This window comes from Cnephaeus nilssonii (assembly GCF_951640355.1).
Source record: "Cnephaeus nilssonii genome assembly, chromosome: 8".
NCBI lineage: Eukaryota > Metazoa > Chordata > Mammalia > Chiroptera > Vespertilionidae > Cnephaeus > Cnephaeus nilssonii.
In genome coordinates this window covers 91,324,196-91,346,265 of record NC_137079.1, presented here as the reverse complement: position 1 = coordinate 91,346,265, position 22,070 = coordinate 91,324,196, and the positions used below count along the sequence as shown (strand labels likewise).

Genomic DNA, 22,070 nt, shown 5'->3' with positions numbered 1-22,070 from the left:
AGAGAAAAATCAATTTGTTATTCCATTTATTTATGCATTCATTGGTTGATTTTTGTATGTGCCCTGACCAGGGATCAAGCCCACAACCTTGGTGTATTGGGATGATGCTCTAACCAACTGAGTTACCCTATCTGATTCTAAGGCTAGGTCATAAAAACAATATAAACTTCTCCTGTCTCCCTTTCTCTTGGGACACGCCATGGGAAGCCAGTTACCATGCAGTAATAAAGTCCAAGCCACATAGAGAGGCCACATGTAGGTGTTTTCGCTAACAATCCCAGTCAAGGTCTCAGCTGACAGCTAGCATCAACTGCCAGACCTGAGTGAGCTAATTTCAGATGATTCCAGCTCCTGGACTTCCAAATCTTCCAAATGAGGCCCTAGACATCATGGAGCAGCGATTGCTTTGTTCAAACTGCTGACCCACAGAATCTATAAGCATAAAAAATGTTTTTTTATGCCACTAAATTCTTCGGTAATTGTTATACATAGTAACTATGCCAATGGTGGTTCAATATATGATACAAATAAAGAAATTTTTAAAAGCAGGCCATGGCCCTAGCCAGTTTGGCTCAGTGGAAAGGGTCCCAGGTTCAATTCTGGTCAAGGGCACGTACCTAGGTTGCCCGAGCGGGAGGCAGCCAATCGATGTCTCTCTCTCACATCAATGTTTCTATCTTCTCCTTCTCGCCTCCTCCTTCTTTCCACTCTCTCTAAAAATCAATATCCTCAGGTGAGGATTAACATAAAAATAAATAAATAAAAACAGGCCATGCATGAAGCGATGATAGTGCATCACGAACTAAAGATGATGATTAACCCAATTCTGTGCATATGGAATCAGTTAAGAAAAAGGGGGGAGGGAACAGTAGAAATCATTAAAAAACAGGTTTTTAAAAATTCAAAACAAATGTACCTCATTCACCAATCTTTTGGTGTAAGACAAAGCTTCTTTGAAGATAGGACCACTGATAGCATTTCCACGATATTTATATCTACACCACACACTATTCTCCACTATTCCCAATTTTGATTTCTTTAAGTAGAAACATTGAGCAAGAAGTTAAAAATGTTTATAAAGCAATCTGAGTGTAGAATTTTCCTAAATTTTATGCTTCTCTCATTCATATCTAATTGGAAAGCAATTTCAAAAATTACCTTTACTGAATCTTTGCATAGCATTCAACTCATTTTAACCATTTCTATAATAGTTAATTAAACTGTATAACTATAAAAAATCACAATGGGTCATAAACAGGTCTGGGAGCTAATAAATAACTCACTCTAGGTAAATATTTATATATATACTAGAGGCCCAGTGCACAGATTTGTGGGGGTGGGGGAGGGACAGCAGGAGGTTGGCCAGCTGGGGGGAGGGACCGTGGGAGGTTGGCCACCGGTCCCAAGGAGGGAGCCGGCCCTCGGCCCCCCTGGGAAAGGGGCTGTGTCCGCCACCACCCACCCCCGGTTCCCTGTCCCAGCGCAGGACCCAAAGGCCCTGGCGGGGTCGGGAGAGGAGGCAATGGTCGCCGGGCTGGTGCAGAAGGAACAGGTGCTGGACACAGACACTGCCATCAGTGCCCCACACTGCGCGCCCCCCCTTCCCTTGCCGTCGCAGCGCCACCACCATGGTGGGTGGACGGTCCCTGGGGGAGGGAGAGGACGGGAGCAAAACAAACCCTTGTGTCGAGGGCTGACTTTCAATAGACTGCAGCGAGGGAGCTGCTCTGCTACCTATGAAACCCCAACCCGAAGCAGGTCTCTATGAATGGTTTAGCACCAGGGGCTGATGGGGGCCAGCCGGCTGGGAGCAGGGGCCGTGGGAGTGCACTGACCACCAGGGGGCAGCTCCTGCGTTGAGTGTTTGCTCCCCTGGTGGTCAGTATGCATCACAGCAACTGGTTGACTGGTCATTCTGGTCATAAAGGTCACTTAGGATTTTATATATCTAGACTAGAGGCCTGATGCATGAAATTCATGCAAGAGCAGGCCTTCTTTCCCTGGCTGCCAGCACCGACTTCCCTCTGGCACCCAGGACCCGGGCTTCCCTCCAGCCGCCGGCAGGCACCCGGGACCCAGGCATCCCTCGCAGCCTTAACTTTGTCCAGAAGGTCCTCTGGAAGGACGTCTGGTCTAATTAGCATATTATGCTTTTATTGTTATAGAAGATTTGTGTGTGCATTATCTATTTTATATACATATATATATTTATTTTGTTTCTAAGAGGAGGAGGAGGAGGGACCTGTTAGGTCTGATCAAATCATTGAATCAATAGCCCCTCTTCTGGGAACTGACCTTTAGACCACTTCACAATAGACATTCTCTTTCGCTTAGACCTCATTCCACTGGCTAAGAACATTATCTTTCCCCTCCAGACCTTCCCAGGACCAACCCAGAGAATTCTCCACCCAGAAAAAGCCCACTTAGAGTCCTTTAAAATCTCTGACTCCCCATTCCTGGGTGCTAGCACCATTTGGGGGCTCAGTTCTCCAGATGACCTAATAAATTTATAATGCCTACCACTTTTGGCCTCGTGTATTCCTTCAGTACCTATTATGGTCACTCACTGAATTAGCTTACTCTCTACCATGCAATTATGCTTTCCAGACATATTTTTGATATAATGTAGAAAATAAGAGATTTCATAAAAGTTCTGAAAATAATGAAAAATTAAAGCATTCTGGTAAATAGGAATCTACCTTACCTGTTTATTCTGCTAAGAGAAATCAGTGATGGGGATCTTAAAGTCACATACCTTATTATGTAAATCAATGATGTCATTCATGTAAGACATTAGCACTACAATAAAATACTGCCATTTAAACTATATCGCAAATGCTAAAATATCACTGCACTTATAATTAGTGAAATATAATACTCTTGACAAGCATAAGTAATTGCAATATTTTGAAGATACCACATAAGCTCAGAGCACTGAAAATTACTAGTCAAAAGAAGTCATATAAAACAGTTATAAAAAACATACTAAAATTCCATGCTAGGTGGAATTTTTTAAATGGAAATTTCATATAAACAAGCCCTTCAGAGACAAGAAGCTACTTTCAAATCAGGATGTAAATGATTTGTTAAATAACAACTTAAAGAGACAATTATATGGCAGTTAATAGAGACATATGTAAGAAAATGTGTGAAATTCTCAATTAGATTACCTCTCCTTTCCTCTGTCTAGATTGTATACAGATATTCCCTTCTTATTTAAATATAGAACAATAACAGCATTTCTCAAGTAATTATTAAAGTCTCTGTTTATAAACTGATATTTGGCCTCCATTAATTCACTGCTCTCATCTACTCTAATTTTTTTAAAGTTTTTAAATGTAAAAATTCTGCCTGGATGTGAAGAGCTATAATTCAAGTCTGGATTAGAATTATCATTGACCACTTTCCACTAACCCCGTGGTCGGCAAACTGCGGCTCGCGAGCCACATGCGGCTCTTTGGCCCCTTGAGTGTGGCTCTTCCACAAAATACAATGGCCTGGGCGAGTCTATTTTGAAGAAGTGGCGTTAGAAGTTTAAGTTTAAAAAATCTGGCTCTCAAAAGAAATTTCAATCGTTGTACTGTTGATATTTGGCTCTGTTGACTAATGAGTTTGCCGACCACTGCACTAACCCATCCACTCCCCACCACCTGCACTGTCAAAAGTCTCTAAGAGTCCACAAGTTTGCTGCAAGTTTGTCTAGACTTCGGAAAATTCATCAAAACAAGGGACAAAATCCACATAGATAAAACAGATTACTGAAGTGATTAAATTATGTAAATTGTATATAATTACATATAATAATGATTGTTTTATTTTTAAAAGCTTCACTTTACAAAAGGCAGATTTCACACACCCAGCTTCTAAATGCACTTAGGATGATCTGTGTGCAGATATTTAGTTTGCAGTTTTTCTAAAACAGTTTGTATGTCTCTATGTCATGGATAAAAGAGTATTTTACATAAATGCAAATCTATGAATCTATTTTGTTCCTGGAAACACTGGTAATAGTAGATCAATAAGCATTATCTATTCCTTTTAGATGCTGTGCTAAATCCTGGAAGAAAAACAATGAGGCACATAGATCCTGCTCTAAAGAGGTATCTGCCCAACAGGGAAGATAAATCAAACAAGTGGAGAATTAAGTAAAAAAGTTCTTTTTAAAAAAATGTTAGTGACAATAGGAAAAAAAGTAGAGCGATCAAAGTTTTAAAGACTAGTATTCAGATGATTCTCAATATATAGAGACTCAGAAAGGAGAAATGGGATCAGGGACAGGAGGGTTGGGAAAGCTTCGCAGAGCCAAGAGTCATTGCTGAGTGTAGAAGGCAGACACATGCTGACAGGCAAAAAGAGAATATATTTATCAGTCCCAAACAAAAATATAGAGGAAGAGGTACTTAGGGGAGAGGAAGCACTCTAATTTGAAGATGGACTAAAGATTTCTTGAAGAAAAAATGTACTGGAGTTTCAAAAATTACTTTCAAAGAACATTCAAACTGTAAATCATTTACCTCTTCTTTGGGGCATCTTTTGTAGCTTTTTGAAGTCTGCCAGTTGTAGCCTCCAAACTTTTAAGGGGTCTTCTGTTGGGTGGCTTTGTGGTTTGTACATTTACTGTACTTATTTCAACTTTCATGTCCTTAATGATATTTAACAAGTCTTTTTTCGAATTCTCCTTTACACTGTCTTGGCTCTCTGTCTGCTTGGAAATTTCATGGGTTGGAATGGACCGCCCATCTTCTTTGCTATAGATCACATTGTTAGTGCCAAAATATCTTTGGATATAATTTTTTGTCCTGGAAAGATTAAAAAAGAAAAGAAAAATACAATGCAAAATAATCAAGCAAAGACTCAAAAAACTGTTTCTATGTGTTTTTAAATTTTTCAATTCAAGCCCTTCCCTTTTCCTTTTTATTTTTTTTAATTGAGATATAATTGACATATAACATCATATTAGTTTCAGGTGTACAACATAATGATTCAATCCTATCTAATAAAGCTGGAATATGCAAATTGACTGTCACGCCATAACAAAGATGGCTGCACCCACAGCGGAGGCAGGGATCCCGTAACACAAGATGGCTGCGCCCACAGCAGAGGCCGAGTTCCTGTAAGGAGTCTTAACGAGGCTGGCATTGGGCTGGGGCAGGGGACCTGAGGCTGCGCCCCGCGCCCCCCGCCCCGGGGCCAGGCCAGGAGACCTGAGGCCATGCCCCCCGCCATGCAGGGCTTGACGGGGGACCTCAGGCCACACCGCCCACCCGCAGGGCTTGACGGGGACTTTCATGGCACACTCCCCACCCCGGCCAGGGCCAGGGGACCTCAGGCCATGCCCGCCGCCTCGGGGCCAGGCCAGGCGACCTGAGGCCACGTCCCCCACCCGGTGGGGCTTGACAGGGGTGGGGCTGGCCGGGTCTGGATCTAGCCCAATGGGGGTGGGGCTGGCTGGGTCTGGGTCTCGCACGATTTCGAGGAGCATGTGGATGGGCGGGGACTTGACTCTGGTTCCTGTGGCGCACCCCAGACTCTGACAGGAGGAAGATTTTCATATACCTTTTACTAATTTTCTTTCATCTCTGACACTTCTATTATAAAGGGCAAACAGCAATATTAAAATATTCCCTCTAATTAATTCCCTTTTAATGTGCACGAATTTCATGCACGGGGTCACCAGTATTTGTATATGTTGCAAAATGACCACCATAATTGATCTAGTGTTTTGTATTATTGTTAACAACCATAATGACAGCAAATTTAACATTTATTAAACATAAACTATGTGCCTAGTCTTACACAACATATTTTTGGTAAATTTTTTCATACCCACATTAACTCCATAAGGTAGGTTTTATCCCCATGTTGCAGATAAGCAAACTGGAAATCAGAGAAGCGAAGTAACTTACCCAAGGTCATGAAGCTCAGAGCTCACTAAGGACTAAGACATGCTGGTGTGCTGCAAATGGGTTACAGATGTGCTGAGATACTGATCACCTAGGCCTGGGACTGCTGGTGCCTCCTTACATTCACCTCAGAGTTTGGTAAAAATATTACTTTCTATGTGCTCCAAGACATTTAAAAAAAGGTTGCAAACACTGACATGTTTAATAAATTTCAATTTATTATTCTTAAACTCAAATCTCACTGACTGCCAAGGCCTTGCTCTTAATATGATATAATAATACCTTTTTAAAAAGTCATAATTAAACATTAAAATAAAGAAATTTCTATCTAAAAAAGGTTACTTTCTATTAAAAAAAAATCTGGGTGTTATCTAAGCTGGTTCACTTTCTCATTAAGCTATGTGCCATTTAACCAATCACTATTTGTAAGCTAAGCTAAAATGGAACGGAAAAAAATAATATTTTGATATTTGATATGAAAGAACTTTACAAACTAATGACTGTTAGTTTCAGTAAGAGGGTATAGTGTATAAAAAGTCATTCATTAAATTGGCAAATATCTACTTTGAACTGAGCACCATAGTAGGCACTGATGATATATTAGTAACTAAGAATTTATTGTCCCTATTTTAAAGCAAACAGGATAGAGCATTGTTCTCAAATTTTAAAATGTATAGGAATTACCCTAGAAGATTTGTTAAAACACAGATTCTTTGGTCCCAGCAAAGAATTGTGATTCAGTAGCTTTGGGGAAGGATTTGAGAGTTCGCTTCCTAACAAGTTCCCAAGTAATGCTGATGGTGGCATTGGCATTACCCTAACCCTAACCATAACCTAACCCTAACCCTAACCCTAACCCTAACCCTAACCCTAACCCTAACCCTAACCTAACCCTAACCCTAACCCTAACCTAACCCTAACCCTAACCCTAACCCAGAGGACCACATTTGAGTAGCTGTGTTATGCACATTATTTTAATCTTTAAAATCCAAATAATTTTATTATTCCTGCTTTACAGAAGAAACTGCTGCTTAAAGAGGTTAAGTTAATGATTCTTAACCTTTAGCGGTCATATGAATCACCTAGAGAGCTCATTTAAAACTTAGATTCCGGAGATTCTTAGTTGGTAAATTTGGAATGGGGTCCAAGGATATGCACTTAACCAAGACCCCAGGTGATTCTGATGCAATTGACCCCAAAGACCCTACATCAGACTCTGGGTTAAATACCGTATCAAGTTCTCGAAGACAGCAAATGGTAGTACCAGATTAGAGAACCTTTAATGAAAAATAAAATGGCTATTTTTAAAAATGCTGAAACAAACTATTTGAGCTGCTTACAAAAATAAATGTCAGAGGTTAATACATCAGGCACTTAATTAGAATGAAACAACTATTGCATAACTGCCATCCTCATATTACTCAACTTAGGAAAATGCTCTAATTATTACTTCTCACATGAAAGTTAAATTAAAGGTATAACAGAAAAGTGGCAACCAGGAGAATGCATCTCACATATAACCTGTATTTCAATGTTTCCCTAGTACCATGGAAAGTGTATTTATACCAGGAAAATCATGTCTAGGAAGTGACTCCATAACACTAAAATAATAAAACGCTAGCTCTAACCTCCCACCTGAGCATGTCTCCACTGAGCGCATCTCGTCAGCACTTCAAGTGCAACACATCCAGAACCACACTCCAGAACTCCCCTGAGACTGCCTGCCATTTTTCACATTTCTGTATTGAATGGGCCTCTAACCATAAATAGATATTTTTGTATTCCAAAAACTAGGACATATTTTAAAAGCTTTCTCAAAGCTGCTCCTCGTTCTTCTGTTAACATAAGGCACCCTAATCCTTCAAGGTAGCCAGCTGAAATCTTTGCTCTGACTACCCTACCCTTATCATGTCACATCCTATCAATCCTACCTGGGCAATTTTCCTCCTCCATCCCACTTCTTCCTCCTCCATCCCTCTCCACTGCTCCCCACAGGCTTCAGCGCTGTGCCTACCACAGCGGCCCCAAAGCGCACTGCGCGGAACATATGCAGTACAGTTAAGTTTTCATGATCATGAGAGTTCCCAGAGAATAAATACCAACACCAAGTAGGCCACAACTCCTTTTCTTGTCTAGCTAATTCCAACCTAAGCCCGCCCTCAGGTTATTTCAGATTTCTTTTCCAGAAAGCATACTTTAACATTCTCCAACAATGGCTAGGTGTCCCTATTCGCGCACCCAGCAATTATTTATTACATTAAGGAGCATTCTGGGCCACCTACGCCATCTCAGCTGTTACTGTACGGGGATTTCCTCCTTGCTGTAACTGTAAGCTCCGTGATGGCAGGGCTGTCTTACTCCGGCTTTCCATGAGGGCCGGCACACTGTAAGCACTTTCAATAATAAAGTAAAGAATCAACAGGGCCAGGAGTGAGACCGTCACAGTCTTGGGAGGCAAAAAATAAAATTTTGCTCCTGGATCCTGGATAAAATGAGCGGGCAAGCGGCAATGAGGAAGAGGCGCGGTGTGTCTGTCCCAGGAAGAGCACAGGACAGCAGACCAGGAACGCACTGCAGCCGTTTCCAACGGGCACGGGGACCTTGGGCAAGTCCTTTTATCTTCCTGGGATTTCCCTCTCCTCACACTTAAAGCAAATATGAGATTCCTCACAGGCTTCTAAGATCCCGCGGGTCACAGACCTCGGGCAGCGGGAGGAAGGTGACTGAACGTACTGGAGGGGCAGGGGGTTTGGCCGGAAGCCCTGCGGGGCCCACGGCGCTGAAATGAGGTACCTGAGCGGTCCGAGCGGAGCGCCGAGGAGCACAGTCGCAGCCGCCGACGCCTCTGGGCCTCCGGGACACACCGGGAGGCGGGAAAGGCGGCGAAGAGGTAGGGTCGCTGCGACTCTGGGAAACATTGCCCAGAAACCAACGGAACCGCGAACCGGAATAGCGTGTCAACCGCCAAACACGTCCCCCGCCTCTCTCTTCCGTTCTTCGGCCGGGCGCGTTCCGCTCCCTCAGCGTTCCGGCGGACCACAGGGTCGGGTAACTGCGTTCCGGGCTCGCCCTGGGCTCCACCCTCCCGACGATTCTAGTCGCAGCGGGGGAGTCGACGGCGGAGTTCCCCGAGGTTCCCTAGGACCGAGGCGGGACCCAGACAGGAGAGCCGGGAGAGCGGAGGGAGCGACCTGCTGTGCAAACACCACAGGTGGGGCCAGTAAGCCGAGGCGGAGAACTGACCCTCCTGTGCAGGGTTTAGGGGAGAAGATCCACAGTGTTCATTAAAAGTCTCAAAATGAAATGATCCATGGCCACCAAGGAGGTTAAAAAAAAATTACCAATAGGGCATGCTGCCCGATAAATTAGTATTTCTTTTCAGTCTCTATTCTTGAGGTAGAGTGAAACGATGAGATATATTTTTATGTTCCTGAACTGGCTTTAGAGATAAAACGATGCGAGAGAAAGACTTGTTTTATTCCGTCCCTCGGGAAGGCAGTGAACAGTGGCCCAGAAGTGATGAAGGGTTCTCAAATCTGGAATGCATGAGCATAAACTCTGCCAGAAATGCCGGCTAATGGTTATGTGGGAACCTCTAGGTTAGAATGCCATACCAGCCGTTGAATGTGGACATAATTTATCTGCAGTTTCAAATAAGAATCAAGATTGGTAGTACATTTTATGTGATGCTGAAAACTCAGCTTACATTGAGATCTTTTTTTTAAAAAAAATATATTTTATTGACTTTTTACAGAGAGGAAGGGAGAGTGATAGTTAGAAACATCATCCAAGGTACATGCCCTTGACTGGAATCGAACCTGGGACCTTTCAGTCCACTGGCCAACGCTCTATCCACTGAGCCAAACCAGTTTCAGCTCACATTGAGATCTTGCTAAGATCCACTAGTCCAGACAGAACCTTTGTGACAATGCTAAACACAGTATACTGAGGGATGCCTTCCCTAACTTACAGTCTAGATTGTATCTTAGCTAAGGTACCCTCTATGTCAAAGAGTATCACTATCTGAAATTTTCTCATATATTTATGTGCTTAAACACTTATCCTGTGCTGTTCCACAAAGGATTGGATTTTATCTTATTCACTGCTGTGACCCTGGTTCCTAGAACTGTGCCTGTCATATAATAGATGCTCAAAAATATTTGGTAAATAAATTATTTCCAAGTACAAAATAAAAAATAGGTGCAGACAGTTTAAGTAATTTGCCCAAGTTCATACAGAGGTGGAGTCCTTCCTCTCTTAAATCAATAAAAATATTTAAAAATAAATAAGTAAAATATAATAAGTATGTTCTTAGAAAAATCATAACTTATGCAATTGTCCATAGTAAATGGCAATACTAGATTAAAACTTAGAACCATCCAACTCTGATATTCTTGTCCACTGGAATACCTGAGGGTTTCTGCCTTTGGTCATGCATAAAAGTCACATGGGGATGGCTGTTCACACATTACTCAGACACTGACTTGATAGGTCTGAGTCTGATAGACACTGACTTGATAGGTCTGAGAGTCCAACAAGCACCCAACGTGATTCCAATGTAGGTGGTCCTCAGACAAAACTTTCTGAAACACTGCAATGACCCTATGACTTATATAGCTATTCATAGCTTTGCATACTCTTAGAATAACGTAAAGGAAAAGTGAAATAATTGGTGCAGGAACAGAATATTGCTTTGGATGAATCTCAAAGCCAGTATGTTAAGTGAAAGGAGCCAGATACAAGAGACTATGTGATGCCACTTATATGACAATGTAAAGAAGACAAAGCTATAGGAACAGAAATCAGATCAGTGGTTACCAGGGGTTGGGGATGAAAGGAGGTGACTGAGTATGAAGGAGTACAAGGAAACTTTTGGGGGTTATTGAAATACTCTATATATTGATTCTGGAGGGGGTATGACCTTTCATGATTATCAAAACTCTCAGACCTGTACACCTGAAAAGTGTAAATTTTACTGTATATAAATGATATCTCAACAAACCTGACTTTAACTAAAAATATAATCATTAGAGTAATTTTGATCGGCCATAAATCAAACCATAAAAGAACAATACATTTAAAAAAAATAATAAATCTGGCCCCGGTGTGGCTCAGTGGTTGAGCATCAACCTATGAACCAGGAGGTCACAGTTTGATTTCAGGGCACATGCCCAGGCTGAGCGCTTGATACCCAGTAGGGGACATGCAGGAGGCAGCTGATCAATGATTCTCTCTCACCCTTGATGTTACTCGCTCTCTCTCCCTCTCCCTTCCTCTCTGAAATCAATAAAAATATTTAAAAAAATATAATAAGTCTGTTCTCAGAAAAACCATAACTTATGCAATTGTCCAAAGCAATCATTTATGAGAGCAACAAAAATGTGGCCTGAAAGTAGATTTTTTCCCCCCTCCTTTTTTCTAGCATTAATTCACTAGACATTTTCTTCCTAGTGCCCCTTGAAATGTACTTTCTAGGACAATGTGTCTTTGTCAAGAGGCAGCAAATTAGGTAAAAATAGGTCCTGATATATATCAGTGACTTTGTCCTAAATGTCTTATAAAATCCTACACTAATTAATTCGATAAGCCTTCCATGAAAATGTAAAACAAAATTACTCTATATTTTACTTACCAATTGCTGCATAACAGACCACTCCAAAAGTTAGTGGCTTAAAACAACAATATATTTGTGTGGTTTTGTGGTTGAATGGGCGATCAGGCCAGCGGGGGGGGTGGGGGGGCAGTTAGGGGCGATCAGGCCGACGGGGGGAGGGGCCAGTTAGGGGCGATCAGGCCGGCAGGCAGAGGCAGTTAGGAGCATTAGGTTGGCACGCAGAGGCAGTTAAGGGCGATCAGGCCGGCAGGCAGAGGTGGTTAGGGGTGATCAGGCAGGAAGGCTAGCGATTAGGAGCCAGTGGTCCACGATTGCAAGAGGGATATCTGACTACTGGTTTAGGCAGTTGGACATCCCCTGAGGTGTCCTGGATTGGAGAGGGTGCAGGCTGGGCTGAGGGACCCCCCCCCATGCACGAATTTCATGCACTGGGCCTCTAGTTAATAAATAATAATACAAGAATAAACTGCCTTTTGTGTACTCACAACTGTAAATCTACTTTTGCCCCACTCTGTGTAGACAAGAAAAGCTCTTTCTGGACTCCCGCTATATGTCTAAAAGTGGGACATCAATTTGTAAAGTGGTTCCCCCTCCCTTCTCTACCAAGAAAACAAAAGTAAATCACTGGAGACAACTTGAGAGCCTTATCATCCTAAAGATGGCACTGAAGGAATCTACATAACAAACTTTACTAAGTAGCTCTTATCTTAATTCCTCCATATATTTTCCTTCCCACAATTTGCTGCCATAGAAATGTAAAGTCCTTTACCTTTGTCTTGTCACTTCTCTAAAATTTTATGGTTCTTTTAAGATGCTATATAAGCCCGAGTTCTAACTAGCTCTTTGAGTTACTCATCTCTGAGCACCCCAACAACATCCAGGTAGGAGTGTATAATACTTGTGTTATTACACTTTTACTTATTACTAGAGGCCTGGTGCACGAAATTTGTGCATGGGGGCGGGGGGAGGGTCCCTCAGCCCAGCCTGCACCCTCTCCAATCGGGGTCCCCTCAGGGGATGTCCAACTGCCGGCATTGGACATCCCTCTTACAATCCGGGACTGCTGGCTCCTAACCACTCGCCTGCCTGCCTGCCTGATCACCCCTAACCCCTCTGCCTGCCTGCCTGATCACCACTAACTGCTCCCCTGCTGGCCTGATTGCCCCTAATCACCTCTGCCTCTGCCTCTGCCACCACAACTTTGTCCAGAAGGATGTCCAGAATGACGTCCGGAAGGTCATTCGGTCTAATTAGCATATTATGCTTTTATTAGTATAGATTCTCTTATTAATCTGTCTTTTGGCAGTCAAATTGACAAAGTCCCAGGCAATGAACTTTGGATGGGTAGAGGGAGGAGAGATTTTCTTTCTCTCTTACACTGTTCTTCCTGGCTAGCTTGGGCTTTCTAACAGCATGACACCTTAGGGTGTTTGGATTTCTTACAAAGAAGCTAGTTTGCCTTAGAGCAAGCATCTATAGGTACAGGCTAAAGCTGCCAAGGTTTTCTTTCTTTCTTTTATTATTATTATTTTTTATTGTTTAAAGTATTACATATAGTAGTACATATATATCCTTTTTTTACCCCATTGACCTTCCCCCAGCCTCCCCTACCCCCTGTTGCATGCCCTCATCCCACACCCCCCAGTGTCTTGTGTTCATTGGTTGTGCTTATATGCATGCATATAAGTCCTTTGGTTGATCTTTTCCCCTTACCTCCACCCTCCCATACCTTCCCTCTGAGGTTTGACAGTCTGATTGATGCTTCTCTGTCTCTGGATCTGTTTTTGTTTATCAGTTTATGATGTTCATTATATTCCATAAATGAGTGAGATCATGTGATATTTATCTTTCTCTGACTGGCTTATTTCGCTTAGCATAATGCTCTCCAGGTCCATCCATGCTGTTGCAAATGGTAAGAATTCCTTCTTTTCTACCGCAGTGTAGTATTCCATTGTGTAGATGTACCACAGTTTTTTAATCCACTCATCTGCTGATGGGCACTTAGGCTGTTTCCAAATCTTAGCTATGGTGAATTGTGCTGCTATGAACATAGGGGTGCATATATTCTTTCTGATTGGTGTTTCTAAGAATATATCTTGGGATATATTCCTAGAAGTGGGATCACTGGGTGAAATGGGAGTTCCATTTTCAGTTTTTTGAGGAAACTCCATACTGTTCTCCACAGTCTGCCAAAGTTTTAATGACCCAGCATGGAAAGTCACACAGCATCACTTCTGCAATGTCCTATTGGTGAAAAATTAGCCATAGGGCCAGCCCTTGCATTCTTGATGTCAGATATTGTATTCTTCATGTCTAAATGGTCCTTTTTTATGGTTTCTATGTCCATTTTCATGCTGTTGTAGTTCTCTAAGTTCCTTGTGCATTCTTCTAACCATTGCTTTGAACTCTATATCTGATACATTGTTTGTCTCCATTACATTTAGCTCTTTTTCTGGAGATTTCTCTTGTTCTTTCCTTTGGGGCCTGCCTCTTTGTATTAGATTGCTATGACTACTGTCTTCGAGGTGGCCTTATGTTGTAGATGTCTTGTGGGACCCAGTGGCACAGTCTCCTTGATCACCTGAGGTAGGTGCTCCAGGAATGTCCCTTGTGTGATTCATGTGGGCCCTCCTGTAGTAATTGAGTGTTGATTGCTATTGACTTGTTTGTGTGCGTGATCAACCCTCAGGCTGGCTGACTATGAGGCTCAACCCCAACCATGGCATGTTAGCTGCTGTGCAGGTGCTTACCATACAAAGCAGAATTCACCTCAGCAGGGTTTGGTGCTTGTTGAGATTTTTCTTGTGAAGTTTATTGGATCCTGATGTTGTCTGAATCTGGTCACTGGGGAATATTGGGAGGGACTCTGTTGCAGACCAATGTCAGATGCTCTCTGTACCTGGCCCTTGGCAACCTGTTTGGAGCTACTAGTGATCCACAGTTTGTTCTGCTAAGCTTGGTGTATAGGAAGGATCAAGCTGCACAACACAGCTGGCTTTTACCACCACCTGGCATGGGGCAGGTCAGCAAAAGACCCAAAGCACCCCAAGATCTGCCTCCAGCTGCCTGTTATGCTCAGAGCCCCTGGCAGTGTAAGAGGATGGGGCTAGTAGATCTCCCTTGAGGGGGAGGTGCGGTCATGTTTCAGGGAAGGTGATGGGTGTGGCCTCTGCCACAGAGTTACATGACTCAGTCTGTCCAAGATTTTGCCATGATCTCAGTAGGGCAGAGGCACTAGGAGTCAAGCAGGTGGGGCTTCTGGAGCCCAGAGGGTGGGTCTGCCAGAAGCTGGGAGGATGGTTCTATCAGATCTCCCATGAGGGGGAAGTGCCTGTCAGGTTTACTGGAAAGTGGGGGGAATGGCCCCTGTCCCAAAGCCAAACAACTCAGTCACTGACATCCCCTGAGTCTGCCCAGACCTCTATACCCTGGCCAAGGCAGCTGCCTCCTCAGCAGGGTTTAAGTTTAGCAGGGTGGGGCAAGAGGGAGTCCAGAGGGTGGAGCAATTGCTTTAGCTCAGGCTGATGATACATGGAGGGAGTACTCCACCCAAGAAAGATGTCAACTGTGGTATGAGAAAATGTCTCAGCATAGGGAATCTGGTGGCTGTCCTCCCAGGTCTCTCCCCAGAGCCACAAACCCCGGGCTTTGACTCTAGTTCACTCCACCTTTTCTCTGCTAGAGCCCAGGGAGAGTGGCTGTGAACAAGATTTTATGTGTTGGCCCTTCAAGACGATGTCTGTGTCTCCCATTATCTTCCCCTGGCCTACAGAAATCCCACTGATTTTCACAGCCAGATGTTAGGTGGGTGCCTCTTCCTGTCTCTGGTACTCTGGGCTGGGGAGCCTGGCTTGAGGTTTAGACCTCATGCTTCTCAGAGGGACCCTCCTCCACAGCTGAGATATCCTTCTGGAACCTCAGCCACTGCCCATGGGAGTGGGACCAGCCCTTTTCATGTCTCCACCCTTCCTACCAGTTGCAATGTGTCTTTTTCTGTAAATCCTGTTTAAAGACTCCTTTTTTTGCTAGTCTTCAGTTGATTATTCAATATGATTGTTGTTTAATTTAGTTGCAATTCCAGTTTGGTCCTGTGAAGAAGTGAGTGTTGTAACTTCCACCTACTCTGCTGCCATCTTGAAATCCCCCATACCATGCTGTTTTGATTATTGTAGCTCTTTTGGGTAATTTGAAATCAGGGAGGGTGCTATCTCCAGCTTTGTTTTTTCTTTTCCTGTTATTCAGGATTTCTCTGTAGTTCCATACAAATTTGATAAATTTTTGTTCTATCTCTTTAGAAGATGTCTTTGGGATTTTGATGAGTAATGCATTGAATCTGTATATTGCTTTAGGTAGTATGGTAATCTTAACTATGCTGATTTTTCCTATCCATGAACATAGAATATCTTTCCATTTCTTTGTATGTATTTCAATTTCTTTCAACAATGTCTTACAGTTTTCAGTATATACTGTAGGTTCTTTACTTCCTTTGTTAAGTTTATTCCAGGTATTTTTTCTTTTTTGTTGCAACTGTAAATGGGATTGTTTTATTTCTTTTTCTGATATTTCACTGTTAGTATATAGAAATACAATGGATTTTTGTGCTGGAGGCTAAGTCCAGCAGGTCATAATAAATGCAAAAAGTCCTCAAAAAGCTGATGGGCTTTGATATTCAGCAGGGCTGAATATCAGCATTATATTACCCTGCTGCTGGCCGAACACTGTAGGTAATTCCCCTAACCTGATAATCCTTTACTGTTTACCAAACTTTACCTTTGATATGTGTGTTTGCTTTGCTAAAGGGAAAAATGTGTGAATAAAAAGCCGTGGGTCTGGACATTCCGGGAGCCCATTCCACTAGAGAAGGGTTTCCACCTGGCTTCCCCCAATGCCTTCCAAATTTATATTTCTTGTCTAGTCTCTATCCATTTGTGTCGCCGCCCTTTCTCCATATTCTGAACCCTTGCTGTGAAAAGACTGCGGCATTTTTGTACACTGATTTTGTATCCTGCAACTTTACTGCAATTTTTTATTATTTCGAATAGTCTTTTGGTGGAGTCTTTGGGGTTTTCCACATATAAAATCATGCAATCTACAAATAGTGACAGTTTTATTTCTTTATTTGCAATTTGGATGCCTTTTATTTCTTTCTCTTGCCTGGTTTCTCTGGCTAGGACTTTCAATACTATGTTGAATAACAGTGGAGAGAGTGGGCATCCTTGTCTTGTTCCTGAACTTAGAGGAAAAGCTTTACGCTTTTCACTATTGAATATGATTAATTTCTCATATATTTCCTTTATTGTGCTCAGACACTTCCCTTGCATACCTGTTATTGAGTGTTTTAATCATAAATGGATGTTGTATCTTGTCAAATGCTTTTTTTGCATCTGTTGATATGATCAGATGATTTTTATCTTTTTTTTTTTCTGTCAATGTGGTGTATCACATTGTTAGATTTGCACATGTTGAACTATCCTTGTGTCTCTGGAATGAACCCAACTAGATAATTATGTATTATCTTTTTAAAGTATTATTGTATTTGATTTGCTAGTACTTTGTTTAAGATTTTTGAATCTATGTTCATCAGGAATATCAGCCTGTAGGGTTTTTCTCGTGTGTGTGTGTGTGTGTGTGTGTGTGTGTGTGTGTGTGTGTGTGTTGTTCTTGCCTGGTTTTGGTATCAGGGTAATGTTGGCCTCATAAAATGAGTTAGGAAAAATTCCCTCTTCTTTAATTTTTTTAATTTCTTGAGAAGGCTAGGTAGTAAGTTTTCTTTGAATGTTTAGTACAATTCACCAGTGAAGCCATTTGGTCCTGGACTTTTTTGTTTTGTTTTTTGGGTGTGGGGGAGAAGAGCTTTCTGATTACTGTTTCAGTTTCTTTATTGTTGATCAATCTATTTAGGTTTTCCAGTTCCTCATGGTTCAGTCTGGTAAGGTTATATATTTCTAAGAATTTGTTCATTTTTTTCTAGGTTATAGAATTTTGTGGTGTATAGCTTTTCATAATATTATTGTAGTCCTTGTACCTCTGTGGTGTCTGCTGTAACTTCTTTTTTTGTGTGTGATTTTATTTACTTGAGTCTTATCTCTTTTTTCCTTAGTGAGTCTAGCCAAAGAACTGTCAATTTTATTTAACTTTCAAAGAACAACTCTTTGTTTCATTAATATTTCTGTTGTCTTTTTATTGTATATTTTGTTTAATTCTGCTCTAATTTTTATTATATCCTTTCTTCTATTGCCTTGGTGTTTCATTTGTTCTTCTTTTTCTAGTTCTTTAAGATGAAATGTTAGATTGTTTATTTGAGATTTTTGTTTCTTCAGGTAGGCCTGTAATGGTATAAACTTCTCTTTGTACTACTTTTGCTGCATTCCTCAAATTTTGATATGTTGTATTATTATTTTCATGTGTCTCTATGTATCTTTTGATATCTTCTTTTATTTTTTCTTTGACCTAGTAGTTGTTCAGTAGATGTTGTTTAAGTTGTACACATTTGTGGTTTTTCCAGCTTTCTTCTTCTTTTTTAAAATTTAGATGGAGAGAGGAGTGGAGAAAGAGAGAGAGAGAGAGAGAGAGAGAGAGAGAGAGAGAGAGAGAGAGAGAGAGAAAGAGAGAGAGAGAGAGATATCAATTTGTTGTTCCTCCTATTTATGCATTCATTGGTTGATTCTTGTATGTGCCCTGATGAGGTTGGAACCCCCAACCCTGGCATATTGGGACAATGCTCTAGCCAACTGAGCTGCCTGACCAGAGCCTCCAACTTTTTTTTTCTAGTTAATTTCCAGTTTCATACTGTTATGATTGAAAAATATACTTGGTATGATTTCAGTGTTCATAAATTTATTGAGACTAGTTTTGTGCCCCAATATGTGGTCTATCCTGGAGAATGTTCCATGTGCACTTGAGAAGAATTCTATTGTTTGGGGATGCAAAGCTCTGTTGATATCAATTATGCCCATTTGGTCTAATGTGTCATTTATGGCTGTTATTTCCTTATTGACTTCCTATTTGGGTAACCTATGCATTGCTGTCCATGGTGTATTTAGGTCCCCCATTATAATTGCATTTTTGTCAATTTCTCCCTTTAGATCTGTTAGTATTTGTTTTACATATTTTGGTGCTCCCAGGTTGGATATATATCTATACTAATAAAAGCCTAGGTGGCCCTTGCAACCTTGTGCAACACCCTCACATCATCACAAGATGGCCGCCACCATGTGGTCACAAGATGGCTGCCCCCACGTTGTCACAAGATGGCTGCCACAAGATGGCCACCACAAGATGGCTGGCAGGGGAGGACAGTTGTGGGCGATCAGGCCGGCAGGGGAGGGCAGTTGGGGGTGACCGGGCTGGCAGGGGAGGGCAGTTGGGGGCGATCGGGCCAGCAGGACAGAAGTATGGCTATACCCACTTTTCTCTGGATAACATTTGCTTGGAATATTATCTTTCCGCCTTACTTTGAGTCTATGTTTGTCTTTGTAGCTGAGAAGCGTCTCCTAATATAATAAGATAGAGTTGGAATTTGTTATTCATTTTTTTAAAATTTTATATATGTATGTGTGTTTTAATTGATTTCAGAGAGGAAGTGAGAGGGAGAGATAGAAACATCAATGAAGAGAGAGAATAATTTTAAAAAAAATCTTTATTGTTGAAAGCATTACATATGTCCTCCATTTCCCCCCATTAACCTCTTCCAGCCTGCTCCCAGCCTCCTCCCCTTCCTGCCCCAGGCCCTCACCACCCCACTATCCGTGTCCACAGGTTATACATATATGCATACAAGTTCATTGATTGATCGCTTCCTATCCACCCTCCCCTGCTTTCCCTCTGAGGTTTGAGAACCATTGATGGGATGCCTCCTGTACGCCCCACACTGGAGATCGAGCCCACAGCTCGGTCATGTGCTCTGACCAGGGATCAAACAATGATCTCCTGGTTCATAGGTAGATATTCAACCAGTAAGCCACACTGGCTATGCAGGAACTTTTTTTTTTTAAATTCATCCTGTTACTTTGTGCGTTTTAATTAGGAATTCAGTCCATTTGCATTTAGCATGATTATTGATATACTAGAGGCCTGGTGCACGACATTCGTGCACTGGGGGAGGGGGGTCCCTCAGCCCAGCCTGCGCCCTCTCACAGTCCGGGATCTCTCGGGAGATGTCTGCCTGCTTCAGAGGCCAGAGAGGCTCCCACCACCACTGCTGCACTCGACAGCTGTGAGCCCGGCTTCTGGCTGAGCGGTGCTCCTTCTGTGGGAGTGCACTGACCGCAAGGGGGCAGCTCCTGCATTGAGTGTCTGTCCCCTGGTGGTCAGTGCATGTCATAGCGACCAGTCGTTCCACTGGTTGATTTGCTTATTAGACCTTTTATTATAAACTAGAAGACCAGTGCACAAAATTCGTGCACTGGTAGGGTCCCTAGCAGCTGCCAGCTGCCAGCTGGGTACTCCCTCCCTTCCCCCAGCAGCCTGTCAGTGCCAGGGCCTCCTTCCCTTACCCCAGCCACCTGCCACCGCCAGGGCCTCCCTCCCTTCCCCCCACCACCACCTGCCAGTGCCAGTGCCTCCCTCCCTTTCCTCAGCCACCTGCAAGCGCTGGGGCCTCCCACCCTTCCCCCCGCTGCTGCTGCCATTGCTGGCCAGGGCCTCCCTCCCTTCCCCCGGCCAGCCCGCCCCCTGGTCGAACTCCCAGAACTCCCATCAAGGGGACAATTTATATACTATGCTTTTATTATATAGAAGGATGAGGACATCCTATAGCCATTTTATCTTTTGTTTTCTGGTTGCTCTGTTTCTCCATTGTTTCTGTCCCCTTATGTTTGTCTACTATTTGAGTTTTTGTGGTATTCTATGATTTTCCCTGCCATTTCTTCTTTTTTTATGTTATGTGTCTCAGTTCTAAATTTTTGTTTTGTGATTACCATTAGATTTATGCAAAAAAGTTTCATACATACAATTGTCAGTTTTCTTCTCATTGCATCTTATCCCCCTCCCCTTTTATTGACACAAATTATCCCCTTTAATGCTCTAAGTTGATTCCCAAATTGCAGTAACTATTGTCTTCTTTGAAAAAGTGATATTTACCTCCTTTAACATTTATATTATATTTAAGTGTTTAATATCCTATTCTGAACAAGAGCTGCAGTTCCTGCTTCTGTCTGTTATTCATCTTACTCACAATTTTGTATCATTTTGTCTTTTTGTTTCAGGCAGAAGAGCACCTTTTAGCATTTCTTGCAATGCAAGTCTTGTGATGGTAAATTTTTTCAGCTTTTGTTTGTCTGGAAAAGCTTTTATTTCTTCTTAATTTCTAAAGGATAACTTTGCTGGATATATTATTCTTTCCTGGTGATTTTTCTCTTTTCATATTTTAGTTACACTTTATTCTAGTTGTAGAGTTTCTTCTGACAAATCCAATGATAATTTAATGGGGTTTCTTTGCTAGGTTACCATCTTCTTTTCCCTGGCTGCCTTAATAATTCTTTCTTTATTGTTAATTTTTGACAGCTTTTTTAAAAAAATATATTTTATTGATTTTTACAGGGAGGAAGGGAGAGGGATAGAGAGCTAGAAACGTCGATGAGAGAGAAACATCGACCAGCTGCCTCCTGCACACCCCCTACTGGGGATGTGCCCGCAACCAAGGTATATGCCCTTGACCAGAATCGAACCTGGGACCTTCCAGTCCGCAGGCCGACGCTCTATCCACTGAACCAAACCGGTTTCGGCTTTTGACAGCTTTTATATAATGTGCCTTGGAGAAGGCCTTTTGGATTTGAATAATGAGGTATTCTATTAGCTTTTTGGATGAGGCAGTCCAGTTCTTTCTATAGGTTTGAGATGTTCTCATCAATTACTTGTTTAAATAAGCTATGTGTTCTTTTCTCCCTCATATATCCATTATCCTTATATTGCTCTTTTTATTAGAGCCATATGATTCTCATGGAGTTCTTTCATTTATTTTTTACTCTCAATTCTCTCATCTCTTCCACCTGAGTCATTCCTAGGTTTCTATTTCCAATATCACCAATTCTTTGCTGTTCTGGTCTGTAATATTTCCTAAGCTTGCTAGTTCATTCTTTATCTCATTTAGTGAATTCTTCAGCTCCAGAATTTTTTTTTTTATAATTTAAATCTTATTAGGAAAGTCCTTTTGTTTGTTGATGTTATTTCTAAGGTAATTGAACTGCTTTTCTGAGTTTTCTTGTATCTCACTGAGTTTTTTCAGAACTGAAATCTTGAATGTTTGTCATTTAAATCACAATTTTCATTTTCTTTGTGAACTCCCTTGTCATCTTAGCTACTCATTGTGCTTGATGGATTATTTCTTTGCCTGGGCATTTGATGTATTGAAATCTTTACATATATACAAAATATTTATTTATTATTTTAAAAAATATATTTTTATTGATTTCAGAGAGGAAGGGAGAGGAGGAGAGAGAGAGAGATAGAAACATCAATGATGAGAGAGAATCATTGATTGGCTGCCTCCTGCACACACAACTTCCACCCCACTGGGGATTGAGCATGCAACCCAGACATGTGCCCCAACCGAG

At 41.9% G+C, this 22,070-nt stretch overlaps 3 protein-coding genes across 3 annotated transcripts in view; 2 read left to right on the top strand and 1 right to left on the bottom strand.

Annotated features, from left to right (window-relative positions):
* MRPS31 (mitochondrial ribosomal protein S31) overlaps positions 1-8,879 on the bottom strand; it is a 29,142-nt gene extending 20,263 nt beyond the window's left edge. The window contains exons 1-2 of the mRNA XM_079779471.1: positions 8,697-8,879; positions 4,515-4,799 (exon numbers count right to left, since the gene is read on the bottom strand). Coding sequence (XP_079635597.1) covers positions 4,515-4,799; positions 8,697-8,821 — 410 coding nt within the window. The 5' untranslated portion in view covers positions 8,822-8,879. The remainder of the gene's footprint in view (positions 1-4,514; positions 4,800-8,696) is intronic.
* Positions 1-22,070, top strand: part of NEK3 (NIMA related kinase 3) — a 469,351-nt gene that overhangs the window by 57,854 nt on the left and 389,427 nt on the right. The gene's annotated exons all lie outside the window — the stretch shown is intronic.
* Positions 9,010-22,070, top strand: part of SLC25A15 (solute carrier family 25 member 15) — a 47,137-nt gene continuing 34,076 nt past the window's right edge. The window contains exon 1 of the mRNA XM_079778999.1: positions 9,010-9,114. The gene's annotated coding sequence lies outside the window, so the exon portion shown is untranslated. The remainder of the gene's footprint in view (positions 9,115-22,070) is intronic.